Raw genomic sequence first — 14,515 nt, forward strand, 5'->3', positions numbered from 1 at the left:
ACACAAAGTGCTGTCAAAGGCACAATGTGAACAAACCAATCTTTTTCAGTCATCGTGATCTTAAGGGTCATTTGTAACAATAGCAGGTAAAAAAATTCCAGAAAGAAGTTTGATTTTTTTTAAAGTTGACAATGTCCCTTTAAAACAAGTGTCCAGCATCAGCACCAACAATAGCTTTTGTCTTTGATCTTCACAGAAGAATAACTAGAGTGAAACTTCAGTTGTGCCAATTTTTAAAAATTTTAGTATTGTAGATTTTAATTAAAACATGAACAAGTGAGGAAGATTAAAACCAAATGCCCATATATTATTTAGTCTTCAGTTATGTCTTTGATGTTGAATGAACGTAATCAACCTCTCTACTTGGGACATGGATCAACTAGATGTTGTGACTTAGAAAAACCTTCCTTGGATGACGGAAGTCTTTGGTAATTAAATGCTATCCACTTTTCCCACACTTATCAGTATGGTATCCGAGTGCCTTCCAAAAAGAGGCAGAGTTGGGAGAGTAACAATTTATCTGCAATAACCAATAGCTCAGGTCTTCAACACATCTCAGCATACAGGTACAAATACAGTAAACGTTTTATATAAAATCATGAGTGGTGAGGAGAAAGTAGATAAGGAAAAGTTATTTACTTATTCCCCTAATACAAGAACTAGGGGCCACCAAATGAAATTAATGGGCAGCAGGTTTAAAACAAATACAAGGAAGTTCTTCTTCACACAGTGCACAGTCAACTTGTGGAACTCCTTACCTGAGGAGGGTGTGAAAGCTAGGACTATAACAGTGTTTAAAAGAGAACTGGATAAATTCATGGAGGTTAAGTCCATTAATGGCTATTAGCCACGATGGGTAAGGAATGGTGTCCCTAGCCTCTGTTTGTCAGAGGGTGGAGATGGATGGCAGGAGAGAGATCACTTGATCATTGCCTGTTAGGTTCACTCCCTCTGGGACACCTGGCATTGGCCACTGTCGGTAGACAGATACTGGGCTAGATGGACCTTTGGTCTGACCCAGTACGGCCATTCTTATGTTCTTATGTAAATCACAGCAAACTTCAGGCAACAAATATTAAGCAAAAAGATGAACTTTAGTCAGGAACACAGGAAACTCCTTGCATCTTAGGTAGATAGGATTCCCCGTAGCGCAGCATCTATACCAGGGGTCTCAAACTCAGATGACCCCGAGGGCCACATGAGGACTAGTGCATTGGCCCAAGGGCCGCATCACTGACACCCCCCTCCACTGCCTCTGGCCCCGCCCCCACTCCACCCCTTCCAATTAGGCCCTGCCCCTGCCCCACCTCTTCCCACCCCTTCCCTGCCCCATTCCATTCCCTTCCCTGAAGTCCCCACCCCAATGCTGCCCCCAGGGCATGCAGAAAGGGTGCAGGGTGCAGCGGGGGCTGAGGGCAGGGAGTTGTGGTGCAGGAGGTGTGCAGGGTGCTCAGGGCAGGGAGTTGGTGTGTGGAGTACAAGAGGGGTGTGGCAGGGTGTCGGGGTGCAGCAGGTGGCTCAGGGCAGGGAGTTGGGGTGTGGGATGTGGCAGGGGGCTCAGGGCAGGGAGTTGGGGGTGCAGGAGGGGTTCAGGGTGTGAGCTCCAGCCTGGTGCCGCTTACCTAGAGTGGCTCCGGGGTGGCAGCGGCGCTCACTGGGGCCAGGGCAGGCTCCCTGCCTGCCTTGGCCCCCGGCTCCGCGCTGCTCCATTCCAGGAAGCAGCTGGAACCATGTCCCTGCAGCCCCTGGGGGAGGGGGAGGGGCTCAGGGTTCCCTGCTTGTGCTGCTCTTGCCGCTCCTCCAGGTACCTCCCACGAAGCTCCCATTGGCCGCGGTTCCCTGTTCCCGGCCAATGGGAGCTGCGGGGGGCGGTGCCTGGAAGGAGGCAATGCCGGAGCCCTCTGCCTCCTTCACCCTCCCCCCCGCCCCGGCCCGAAGGGGCATGCTGCCGGCTGCTTCAGAGAGCAGCGTGAGGCTCGCAGCGTCAGGAGGCAATTCCACGGGTAGGCAGAGGGGCAGGGGGGTGCGGGGAGAGCTTGGCGGGCCACACACAAGAGCCCCGCGGGCCGCGTGTTTGAGACCCCTGAACTATACTGAGAATTTTAGCAGTTCTCCCACTGTTGGGCTAGTACAGACATCGCTCAGACAGGGGAAGCCCCAGGTTAGACTGGATGCAGGTGCAGTTTGTACTGTGTGAGGTGGTAAAACCGCAAGCTACACATTTTTTTCATTCAAGTATTAATTATACTGAAATCAAAATCTTTTAAGTTTCCGCAGAATCACTTATACAGTTGGTAAAACCCTACTAATACCAATCCATAACATACACATTTTTACTTTAGTGCTTTGTGTGTGTGTGTGTGTGTGTGTGTGTGTGTGTGTGTGTGTGTGTGTGTGTGTGTGTGTGTGTGTGTGTTTAATAAAACTAGACTGACATCACTGATTAGAGCCATGCACCATCTGAACACAGAGAGCTCCATTATCCAGACTGGTCTCATCTTGATATCTGGCTTGCAACAATCACTATTCCACTACTAGATTCTCCTGAGCAGAAGATTGCTACCTGCCCTGTATCTGACATGGGCCAAAACTCACTAGGGACTAGGCTATCCCCATAACATTTTCACAGCAAGATCCTTAGAGTTGATCCACAGTGCCCCAGGAGGAAGAACTTCTCAAAATACCCAATTTACTGTACCTGTGACCTATAAAGCAAGATGGAATGACAGTTCCTAGAACTGAGAGATTAACAAATATTTGTACTGCAGTAGTACCTAGGAGCCCATCACACTAGGCCAGGGGTCGGCAACCTCTGGCATGCAGCTCGCCAGGGTAAGCACCCTGGCGGGCCGGGCCAGTTTGTTTACCTGCCGCGTCAGTAGGTTTGGTCAATCGCGGCTCCCATCGCGGCACCCACTGGCCGTGGTTCGCCGCTCCAGGACAATGGGGGCTGCGGGAAGCGGCGTGGGCCGAGGGACGTGCTGGCCGCGGCTTCCCGCAGCCCCCATTGGCCTGGAGTGGCGAACCGCGGCCAGTGGGAGCCGCGATCGGCCGAACCTGCCGACGCGGCAGGTAAACAAACTGGCCCGGCCCGCCTGGGTGCTTACCCTGGCGAGCCGCATGCCAGAGGTTGCCGACCCCTGCACTAGGCAATGCACAAACGAAACAAAGACTGCTTTTGTCCTATTGTACTATCTGCTCCCTTAAAATGACCCTAACACTATCCTAACTTAATGAGTTACAAACTATTAAGCAGAATTATTTGGCCGACGGGGGGAAAACAATGGGATAAAACTGAATAAGGATGCAACTACTGAAGCATTGATAACTCTGTTGTATTTGATAAACTGGCCTGAGAAATTCCAGAGCATTTAACACAGATCTTATATCAGCTCAATGGCATGTCAGTTGTTTTTGGTACAGCCTGTTCTAGGAAAATATCTAAGGAAAGGAATAAACATGCACTACCAATTTATTTAGTATTTCTCATTCATGAAGTTAACAGCTCAAACTTCTGCAAAAAGATAACAATTCTCAGCTATTGAAGACACCAGCTTAAAAAATTAAAATCCTTATTTAAAAGGATCAGTCAACCTAAGCCTTGATCTTGCAAAGCACTTAAGAACATTAACAACTTTAGCTTTATTATTAACTTTAAGAACATGTTTAAATTCCATTTGAGTCAATGTTTTAAAAGTACATTGCAAATAAATGTATTTACCTATGCTACAAACAATATATATAGTAAAAAATTTGAAAATCCATGTACTTGTTGCTACACCCTATTTATGCTATTTATTTTTGGCATTTCCCTTAGCTTTCTGCACTTTCAGGTTCTTAGTGCTACAATGGCCCCATCTACCTAAATTCTTATGCCATCATTCAAGCACTTCTATGGTACAATTCAGAGAGGGATACATATTTATTGATTATTTTTAAAAAGTTCATTTTAAATTTTGAGCCAAATTTAAGTTGATAGTGTCTTTTAAATAATAAAAAAACCCTACCTTTCATATACGCCTACAGAAAATAGATGTGAAATTAATAAATGACCTGCCATGAGTTATGTTCCCATGCTGAAATCATGAAAAATGGCTAGACTGAAAGACTTGTACAGATTTGTAATTAACTCAGAGCACGCCTTCCAATAACTCTGGGAATACAACTGATTCATTAGTCAGGATCTAAGGTTTTAAACCAACTTCCATAGGATCTTCTCCATGCAGGAACTCTGCCTCCTTTAGCTACTTAATGCTACGGAGTGCAGGCAGACACTCTGATTAGATTTTGAAGAGTCTCTCCTCATCTTTGAGAGTCACTCTGGAATTGCCTTTCATTACACGGTGCAAATAGACCATATTTCACATCCAGCCAAGACACAATATTCACACTAAGATAGATTACAACTTCAACAATGTCCCACTGGTATTGTTTTACTGAAAGTGCCTAACTGTACAGTGAAGTGCTGGAGGCGATTAGCAAAAGTCCTACTGTGCAACCATGCTCCCATGGTATTATGTGCTTGCTGTAATGACAACGCGTTCACGGAGTACTCTGCACTTGTGATTATGGTCATGAAAACTGTATAATCAATTCATTGTTTGGAAGTGCTGAAGATTTTGTTTGCAGCCTCTCCAGGCTTATTTTTGGTATATGGGGGGGCTGGGGGGGGGGGCCGCGGGGGAGAGTAAACGACTGAATTCCTATACGGCAAAGCTTCAAAGCCAAGATGATTGTACGGGATGTTTTTTGTATGGTAGCCCTTGACTATATACAGAAGGGTCACATTTCACAAGTGTTAATGGACTGCTGATTCATGCAGAACTCCCTGATGTAGAAACGGGATAATATTTATCTGCCTCACAAGAGTTCTGTGGGGCTTAATAAATATTGCAAAGTCCACTGAAATCCTTGGATGCTCAAAGGTTTACTAGTATTAAACACCATACTGTCCCTAACTATTGCAGAGCACCATTCATTTCAGTTTCTATTGCTTTAGGGTAGTTTTACTCATGGCCATCATGTGCACCACACACACAAAAAACACCCAGCCCCACCACTTGGGGGTTTTATACATCAGAGTCACTTTTTTGTTATCCTTACCCACAGCCATCTCGCTTGAGAGGCTGTACTTGCTGGGCATGGAATACAGAGAGAAAGGAGGGGGAGATAATGTGTGCACATCGTCCTGCTCAGGAGCACATCTGAAGCCTTCTGAGGGTCCTATTTAGGGAAGGTGGAAGAATGATGGGGCTGTTCTCACAGCTGCCCTCACAGTAATCCATTTCTTCCAACGTGGTAGACAAGCCAAATGCAGCAACTACCTGAGAAAACATTTGCCTCCCTGTGTGCGCACATGTGACAGGAGGAGTAGTCTGCAAGCAGCAGCCCTGAACATTGAGAGATGCCTACCAGTTTTTAAGAATCCAAACTAGAGTATGATGGTCATCTCCTGACACTACCCTGCAATTTACAGAGTTTGGCTGTGACTCAGCGTGATTCTTCCACAAATTAAACCTACCGTTGTAATAATGCTGCATCACATTAGCACAATTTGTGTAGGTCAAGCTTATTTAAAAAAATACGTTGAAGTACCTTCTATAGTTACATTGGAATCTGATATATAATCACTACTAATTAGTCTGGGGTCTTGACAAAGACAGTACTAGATCTTAATGCAATTATGAAAAAGTCAAATATGATATTTTCTCCCCACAGGTTTATACTGGATTTCCATTCAATCACTTCCAATACAATTTAGATCTATTAGTATGGTTCTGTTTCAATCCCAAGGACACAGGTGCTAACCCACCCTCTCACAAGTAATATATGGGGTCTTTATTAGCCATGCAGAGCAGGCAGGATTGACATTTTTAGTTCCTAAATACCAAGACGTATAATGATCTTGGCAGCAGCATTCTGAAGAGAGTAAACAGCTATACAGTTTTAAAGCGGTAACTCAATTACCATAAAATCAGGTTTGCCCTCCCAGTTTTGTAAGAGTACTGTGAATTTTCAGACAACATTCTCTGGACTGTTTCAATAATTTGCAAAACTCATATGCTGTTCTAATTTAATTAAAGTAGTAACTGGCCTTAGTTTCCACTTAGACAGAAAGCTTTAAATGAAAGCTTTACAATTCTGTAAGTCTTCTGTTGATGTTATAGACAATGAATTTGAAAGTGAAGGCAATTCCTGTGTGAAATGATAATCCTGAGCTAAGACGTTCACAGAACAGAGAACAAAACTAGTGCTTTTAGGCCATCGGCTAGTATCTCTGCGTCAGTCAAGGACAGATGCATCCCAAAAAGTTGAGTGTTGCTTCATACTTATGAGAAAATGCCGGTTACCTCTTGGGAATCGAAGAGCTGGACTTCAACACAGCCTTCCCCTATAAACTTCTGCAAAGCTAATTTCCACTGAGACTCATTTAAACATACAAGGAGGATATATATCTGGGGATGAAATTCAAAATCAAATGCAATCAAGAATATATCCTTCTTTCTAGATAAGAAATTAAGTCTCCTTATTAAATAATTGCTATACCACAGAAAAGCTACCGTGTTAAACATTCTAAAATTGGTCTAGTTTCTGGAAGGCAGCAAATAAATGGCTGCTCCCCCTATGCATGGATCATCCTCCCATACCTCTCTTCGCCAAACCTGCACTCAACTCTTTCTTAAAACCCCAATGCTATGCAAAATTATCCTAATTTTTATGGTCCCATCCAGAGATGAAATGTGCCCAAGACAAAAAAACAAAACAAAACAGGTGACCTTACTACAGTACCACACCACCTAGTTTATTACTTACACTTACAGTGGCACATCTAAAGTTGATTGCAAGCTCTTCAGGGCAGGGATTATTTTTAATGTATCCTCTAAACAACATTCTAGGTGTGTCAAATAATATCACAACAAACCAAGTGGAATCTTTTCTTAAAAACTTTACTTTGCCTATCTGAATTGACAGGATTGGAACACAGAGAAGAGATCTGGTAAATTGCTCACTGAATACCACATTAAAATGCATGAAACTGCTGGCTGATGTCTTAATTACGTGCAGCATAGGAGAGTTAGAAACTTTTCAGTATTCCCATTCATTAGTGTTTAGTAATTTGTCCACAGTATTAGCAAAATTGCTAAGCCTCTGTAAGCCTCTGTAAATACATCAAGTATAATCAGGTAAAATGAAGGTAGTACTGGGGGAAGAGATGGAAAGCTGACATGAGTGAACTGGCTGAGGTATAAGCTACTAGTACCTGCAGTGAACACAGATCCAGTTAATCAGATTCCAGTCCCATTATCCTTCAGTGGAAGCACAGGCTGAAGTAAAACAACAGACACTAACTGAACCGATGCATTGTCAGAACAGAGAATGAGTGCGCATCTGCAGAACTATTTCAGCATAACATGCTTTGATATTGTCAGAAGCCCATCACAAGACTTCTAAGGAGATGCATTTACAAGAAATTTTTCTGCAAAGTTCCATCCATTAGAAATACAGCAAAAGTAGAGCAAACAAGGTTTCCATTCTTCTTTTAAATTTACAAATATTACATAGCTGCACAGTTTCAAATCACAAAAGGAATGAAAAAAACCCCACCATTGTGGCTAAAATAAAGTTCTCATCACTTCACCACATGCTGCTCTATTCCAAAGGAAGTCTGTAGTAACCCACACATCTTGTGCAATACCCTGTAATTAACTAAAACATCACTTTGTTTACAATACAGAACGATGTTCTGCTGCTTATGGTAATGTAGGTGTAGGATTGCTTACACTTGTTATAACAAGGGAGGGTTTTTTTGGATAGGTGGGGGATACAGTGACATCATGTCCCTACCTCACAGGGGGCTTGCAAAGAAATGATTAGGAAGTGTGCATATACCAGAACCGGGGATCTCCACCTTTGCCATAACATGACCTCATGGTACAACAAAATACAACTGGGTTCAAAAAAGAAATAGGCAAGTTCATAGAAGGTAGATCTATCAAAGGCTATTAGCCAAGATGGTCAGGGATCCAACCCCATGCTGTGGGTGAACCTAAACCTGTGACTGCCAGAAACTGGGACTGGACAATAGGGTCACTTAATAATTGCTCTGTTTTGTTCATTCCCTCTGAAGCATCTGGCACTAGCCACTGTTGGAAGAAAGGCTACTGGGCTAGATGGACCCTTGGTCTGACCCAGTATGGTCATTCTCATGTTATGTGATAAAAAATGCTTTTGGGATCCCCCTCCCATCTAGTCAGGAAGAAAGAGGGCATTCATAACGTGACAACATCTTTGAACCTCTCTGCGATCCCTTAGAGGTCATGACCACTAGGTTGACAGAACAGGGTGGACCACACCTACATAGATCAAGCCACAACATTGCATATAAATCCAATTTCTAAATGCACTTCTGATGGGAAAGTGTGATTAAGTGCAGAGATCAAAGCATATCAATGTTTAAGCAGGCTACTCACCTTCAATGTACAGGGGTTCAACGACATCATGATTAATCAGTTCAAAGTTCTCGTGGCCAATCCAGTGTTCCACATTTCTTTTCCTGCCCGTAAAGAAGTTGTCCACAACTGTAACCTCATGGCCATCCATCATTAGTTTGTCAGTAAGATGAGAACCCACAAACCCTGCTCCTCCAGTTATCTGCGTTAGGACAGTGGGTATGAATTTTTTTTTTCCTTTTTACAGAAACACCAGACAAAGTCCACAAACATGAAGACAGAACAGCAGCTTTCAAAACTTTGCTTACCACCGGGGGGACAACTCCATTTCCATTTTAAATCCATTTCTTTAAATTTCAGGCCCAATATTTAGGTAACATAACATTTCAAGAGAAATACTTCACCTGGTTTGAAAATGTTGAACAAAGACCATTGTGGAGAATATTAGAGGATTCAATTTTTTTCTTCCCTGTCTGACCCTCCCCCGCACCCCCTTAAATTAGGCTTGTGGCCTTCATGCACTGGGAAAAAAACCACATAACATTCCTGATATTACTACAATTAAGCCTGGCCTTCTCCTGGTTTTAATGGAGGATGTTTTGGGGAGGGGTGGGCTTAAAGAAATATTCTAAGTGCTCTCATCTTATTCAAAGAAGTTGAATCTTTAAAGACCTCTTTTCTTCCATGTGGCTGTTAAGTGTGAGAGTGTGAAAAAGAAACAAGCTCCAAACTGTTTTATATCTCTTGCCCACTGTATTGCTCAGTTTTCAGCTTATATTTCAATCTAGCTAGTTCTTCTGTCATCCACAGAGTTACAGGATAGACAAGCTCTGAAGCTCTATTGTCAAGAAACAAGAAAAAAAAAAAAAAACCTTTGGAAGTTAACTTTCACACCCATTCCACAAAGTGCTTAAAAGTCCAAAAAACCCCACCCATTTTTAGCCTTTGCTAAAAGCTTTTTGCAATATCCTGTAATTAACTAAAACATCACTTTGTTTACAATACAGAACGATGTTCTGCTGCTTATGGTAATGTAGGTGTAGGATTGCTTACACTTGTTATAACAAGGGAGGGTTATAACAAGGGCAGTGATTCACTGCCCTTAAAGAGCAGTGAATCACTGAACACAGTAATTGTATGACTGCTTCAACAAAGAGGTTCAAGTCCCATGCTGCGTGATGTGTTCAAAGGGACATGTCTGTGGAAGCAGTTATTTTCTCTAGGCTTCACAAGCAGTTTTAATGAAGGAAACAGAAGCTGGCCACTGCCAAAGACAATTAACCAAAATCAACTGACCGGATCCAGTATGACATCTCATATGAAATGTACTATTATGTGACTTTATGATCAAGATCAGATTTAACAAGGTGATCTAACTATACAGTTACTGTATCATCAGTGCCCTTCAATGATTACCAGTGCCCTGCAAACTACACCGTGAAAGGATTTGCTGTAATTGTCAAGAAATTAATCAAACTACTGAATAATGTGACAATTTGATAAAATGTCATCAGTAGGATCACACAGGTTACTGAAACCCTTTTACTTCTGTTTAATAAAAGCCAAAATATTCATTTCCCCCCCAAACACTGAATTAAAAAAAAAAAAAAAGACTCAAGCAAACTTAAAAAAAATAAAAAAAATAAAAAAATCAGGAAAATAATTTTCTATTTGCTTCTGTTATTTACCTGACAGGTGACCTACAAAGGAAAAATTGTTTCTATACTATTTTCTTCCATAAAAGACCTGAAAGTTCACCTCCCATCCTCCCACCCTTGTTTTATTTCACGTTAGAAATTCAGGATTACTGATATGATGATGGCACAGTAAATAAAAAAAAAACAGTGAAATCTGAACAATTGAGGAGGAATTTTTAGTTAAATTATTTAAAAAAAATTCTTTTGTTGCTGGCATCTACCGGGGGCAGGTGCAGTCATTCAATAAGGGAGCCAGTTCCCAGATAAACTGGAACTGAAAGCAGATTAGAAAAAGGCATCTGTGCAAGAAGGTGGGGGTATCGGGTTAAGGCTTCTCAAATCTAGTACAGCAAAGAGAGTGTGGTGGGGTCCCAGCAATGGTACTGAGACTGACAGCAGCCCTCCACCAGGTAGAATGAATAATAAAAGGATAAAGTCTAGTAAAACCACATTCCAGGTGACTTGCCTCTCTGCACTGTGTGGGACAAAAATTTGTTTCTGTGGAAGACTCCACAACTCACCTCCTTTGACTAAGGTGTAAGAAACCCCTGGTACCACTTCTATGCAAGGATCCAGAGAAGGCTAGACCCCAAATTCCTGATATTTCTTAGGTACAGTGAGAAAACAAAATTTTGAAAAAACAGGCAGGGGTTTAGGCTCTTAACATTGTAAGCAAGCAAAATATGGCACAAACCCAATTTTTTTTTTTTTTAAACTTTGCAGTCATCTTGAAATGTTACCAAGGGATTTGATGATAAATCTAGATTCTCTTGATTAATTTATGGCTTCTGTAAAGATTAGATGAAAACGGATTTGGAAAAGGAGTTGAATTTCCCCAGAAAAGTAAACAATTGTTGAATTTATTTAACGTCATTTTCATTCACTTCAGGCTACATCAAAAGGAAAGAAAGGATGATTTAAGCACCCAAGTTGTCTATACATAATCATCCAGCAATCACAGCAGTTCAGAAAGACAGGGTGGACACACTTCATTTCAAAACACAGCTGCTTACAAATCACAACAGACCCCAAATTCATTATATTGCAGATCAACAATTGTCACTTCAAAGCTGCAGACCCAATACCTAGTGCTTGGGGAGGATACACTAGCACCATCTGGATAGAATACATTTACTTTACTAGTATTATAAAATGGTTGATGACTTCAACCTTTACTAAAATGCATTAAGAACAGCATATAATTCATCTTTATCTGGAACACTTAGATGTTTGTGTATTTGCCATGCAGGTCCATTTCCTTCTCGTTGCAGTCATATCTGGTGCTTTCAGTCAGATTCAGGACATCTAATATCCCATGTTAAAATTACATTATTTTTTCATTTTATAATTTCATAGGTACATCACATAAGACTTAGAGAGCTGAGCCTAAATTGACATCAACCATATTAAGAAAATTTCCAAGAAAGAAGCCTACTACCTACCCATCTTCTCGGAACAAGCAGGGTAAACAGACAAGCCTGGCAGCAAGGCACAGAGTTTACAAGACTTGGGCTCTGTTGGACCAGTGTGGTAGTGGAAATGAACTCAGTGAAAAACCCTCCACTGAGAATAATCTAGTCCTAAATGGACACATCTCGGAGCTGTCAGCTTGAGTAAGCTCAACTGCTGGGCAAGAGTATGAGCAGAAAGGCTGTCTCTAAGGCACCCAGGATCCAAACCGTAAAGAACTTCAAGGTGTGTTTAAACCTAAGAATTGCATCTGGAATCAAACTGGGAACATGAGCAGACTCCAGAGTACAGGTGGTATATACAGCAACCCACGTGCTTGGCTCACAGGTCACTGTGAACACCTCACCTCCTTGCTTTTCTTTCTGCGCTTGCTCCCCACTGAATTCAGTGCCTAGTTTAAGATTTGCGCTCTGATATCCAAAGCAATCCCTATATTGACCTCAGCTGCCTGAAAGAGCACTTCTTCCTCTGGGACCATGACCCTTCTTGACAGCTACATTATACCAACACAATGAAACAATCAGACAATGGAGAGCCTGGTGAGCACAGAAGACCCAACTTTCAAAGGTGCTGGACTTTATGGACAGGTTTCAGAGTAGCAGCCATGTTAGTCTGTATCCGCGAAAAGAACAGGAGTACTTGTCGAAAGCTTATGCTCAAATACATTTGTTAGTCTCTAAGGTGCCACAAGTACTCCTGTTTTTTTTACTTTATGGAATTCACTCCCACAAATGCTCAAAACTGACTGCAGAGCTCAGGTTTTTCACTTGGCTTTCCCTTTCAGTGATGTCTTCTGCCATATGCAATCAAGCTATTCAGCTATTTCTCCTACAAGTGAGAGAAAGGCACTATTCTGGCCTACTTTAATTCAGAATTGAACCAAACATCCAACGAATTTTCTTAGTTATTCTGTTATCCAACGTTTAAAGATTGCATCTAAAAAGCCCACACACAACAGCTTGAACTGCCTCGACACAGCAGCATACACAAAAACTACATTAAAATGAAGGTTGCAAAATCTCACAAATTGGGAAATGCCTGTGCAGTCTCGTGTCAGCCCCACTGTGCAAATGGATTATGAGAATCTAATTTTTTCAAAAGACCCCATCTCATTCAGTGCACAGAATGGAGAGTGCTCACTTAATGATCAGCTCTTCAATATATTGTTTCTCCTCAATGTGTGGCTCCATGCCTTATTTACTATAGACTCTTCAAACTCCGCCCTGAAGACAGAATTATTACTTTCTTCAGAGGCTTTTCGAAGGTGCTCATCAGTATAGTATCCGAGTGCCGCACAAACATTCCTGATCAACAATTTTCACTTCAAAGAAGTGAATTAATGAATTAATTTTCACAGCACCTCCGTGAGATAAGATGCTGGTATTATCCCCATTTTGCAGATGGGAAACCAAGGCACAGAGATTAAGGTCAAAAGTGTCCACTAATTGTGTATGTCCAGTCTGTGCACTGAACAAGGAAGAGGCCCTGAGGAAAAAATAGTATGTGGTCATGTAATTAAGGCCTGCATCATAATGCATATGTCCCAGGGGGCAAAACTGTTTGTACAGGCAACCTTGATTCTGGCATTTTCTAATTTTTGAGTGCTTGACTTTGAAACCTTAATGTTCTTTTAATGTAGATTTCTGCGTTCAGTTTCTTAAGTTTTTCAAAAAGCAAAATGGAAAAACAAATTCCATCCTATGGTATCACATAGACACTTTCATCAACAGGGTTGAAACCAGGAGATCCACTGCACAGTTCTCTGCCACTTGAGCTAATGGAGTACCTGATATAGTAGTAGGCTGTTATCCTCTATGTGAACCAGAACTATCGGGGGAGGAGACACACTTTGCCAGTGGGTTCCACAGATATTTGCTGACAGCAGAGGAATGGTGACACTCAGGACCTCGTGTGCCATTCCAGGCTCTAGAGGGGATTGTGGTCTAGTGGGCACATCCCTGACACAGAGGCCAAATTTCAGTCCCTATTACAAAGCTATGTTATAACTTTTCAAATAAAAGGTTGCCAGAATTTTTTAAAACTTTTTTTCTAGCCTTGTTCTCAGAAAAGGCAACCATTTTGGTGAAAATTTTCTAAAGAAAAAAAAAATTCTGCCTCACTCAGAAAGCATGGAAAAATTTGCCAAATTTTAACCATTTGGGCTAAAGTTATAAGTAACTGAAAACAGGATCTTCCAACAGGAACTGTTGGGAAAACCTTAATAAGTAGCATTACCAGTCCCACCTATAAGTGACAAACATACTACAGGACTGCTTACATTCCAAGATTCTGAGCCCAATCCCGCTCCCACTGAAGCGAATGAGAGTTTTGCCATGACCAGACAATTTGACAAGAGGACCAGACAGTATCAGGCCCTGTGCATTTTTTTTTTATGTTACTGGTTTTAATGCGTGCCGCTTATATACTGTGAAGATTTATCATACATATAATGCATATAATGTATAATGTATTCTGCAACCTCAGAATGTGCTGTGGAATTCACACCTTGCCAAAGAACTATTCTCTAGAAATTAAAATTTTGCTTGAAAGTAAAAGTTATATTTCTAGCCCTTGCTATTGTGAAGTTGCAAACCATGCATAAACTGGTGCACTGATATCTGCGTTTGCAGTCACCTGAAACAACAGCTCTGAGAGCTAACTTCCCCCTTCCCTGTCTATGGGGCGCGGACTCAAACTTGAAGATGAAATTTTGACTATTGTTGTTAGCTATTACACTACTGATTATTTAGCAGAACCATCCTGCTAGGGTGCTATCCACAATTTCAAACTGCCTCTAGTGCTTTCTGCAGGGGCCAAAAGTCTCAAGTGACCCCCTACGTCTACATCTTAGTCACTGACAATTTTCATGGTGCAGCTATGCATTATCCGAACACTTGA

At 41.8% G+C, this 14,515-nt stretch overlaps 1 protein-coding gene across 1 annotated transcript in view; it reads right to left on the minus strand.

Moving 5' to 3' along the window:
* Positions 1–14,515, minus strand: part of UXS1 (UDP-glucuronate decarboxylase 1) — a 104,444-nt gene that overhangs the window by 52,874 nt on the left and 37,055 nt on the right. The window contains exon 6 of the mRNA XM_065400699.1: positions 8,472–8,652. Within this exon, the coding sequence (XP_065256771.1) occupies positions 8,472–8,652 (181 nt within the window). The remainder of the gene's footprint in view (positions 1–8,471; positions 8,653–14,515) is intronic.

Source organism: Emys orbicularis, chromosome 1, assembly GCF_028017835.1.
Source record: "Emys orbicularis isolate rEmyOrb1 chromosome 1, rEmyOrb1.hap1, whole genome shotgun sequence".
NCBI classification, from domain to species: domain Eukaryota; kingdom Metazoa; phylum Chordata; order Testudines; family Emydidae; genus Emys; species Emys orbicularis.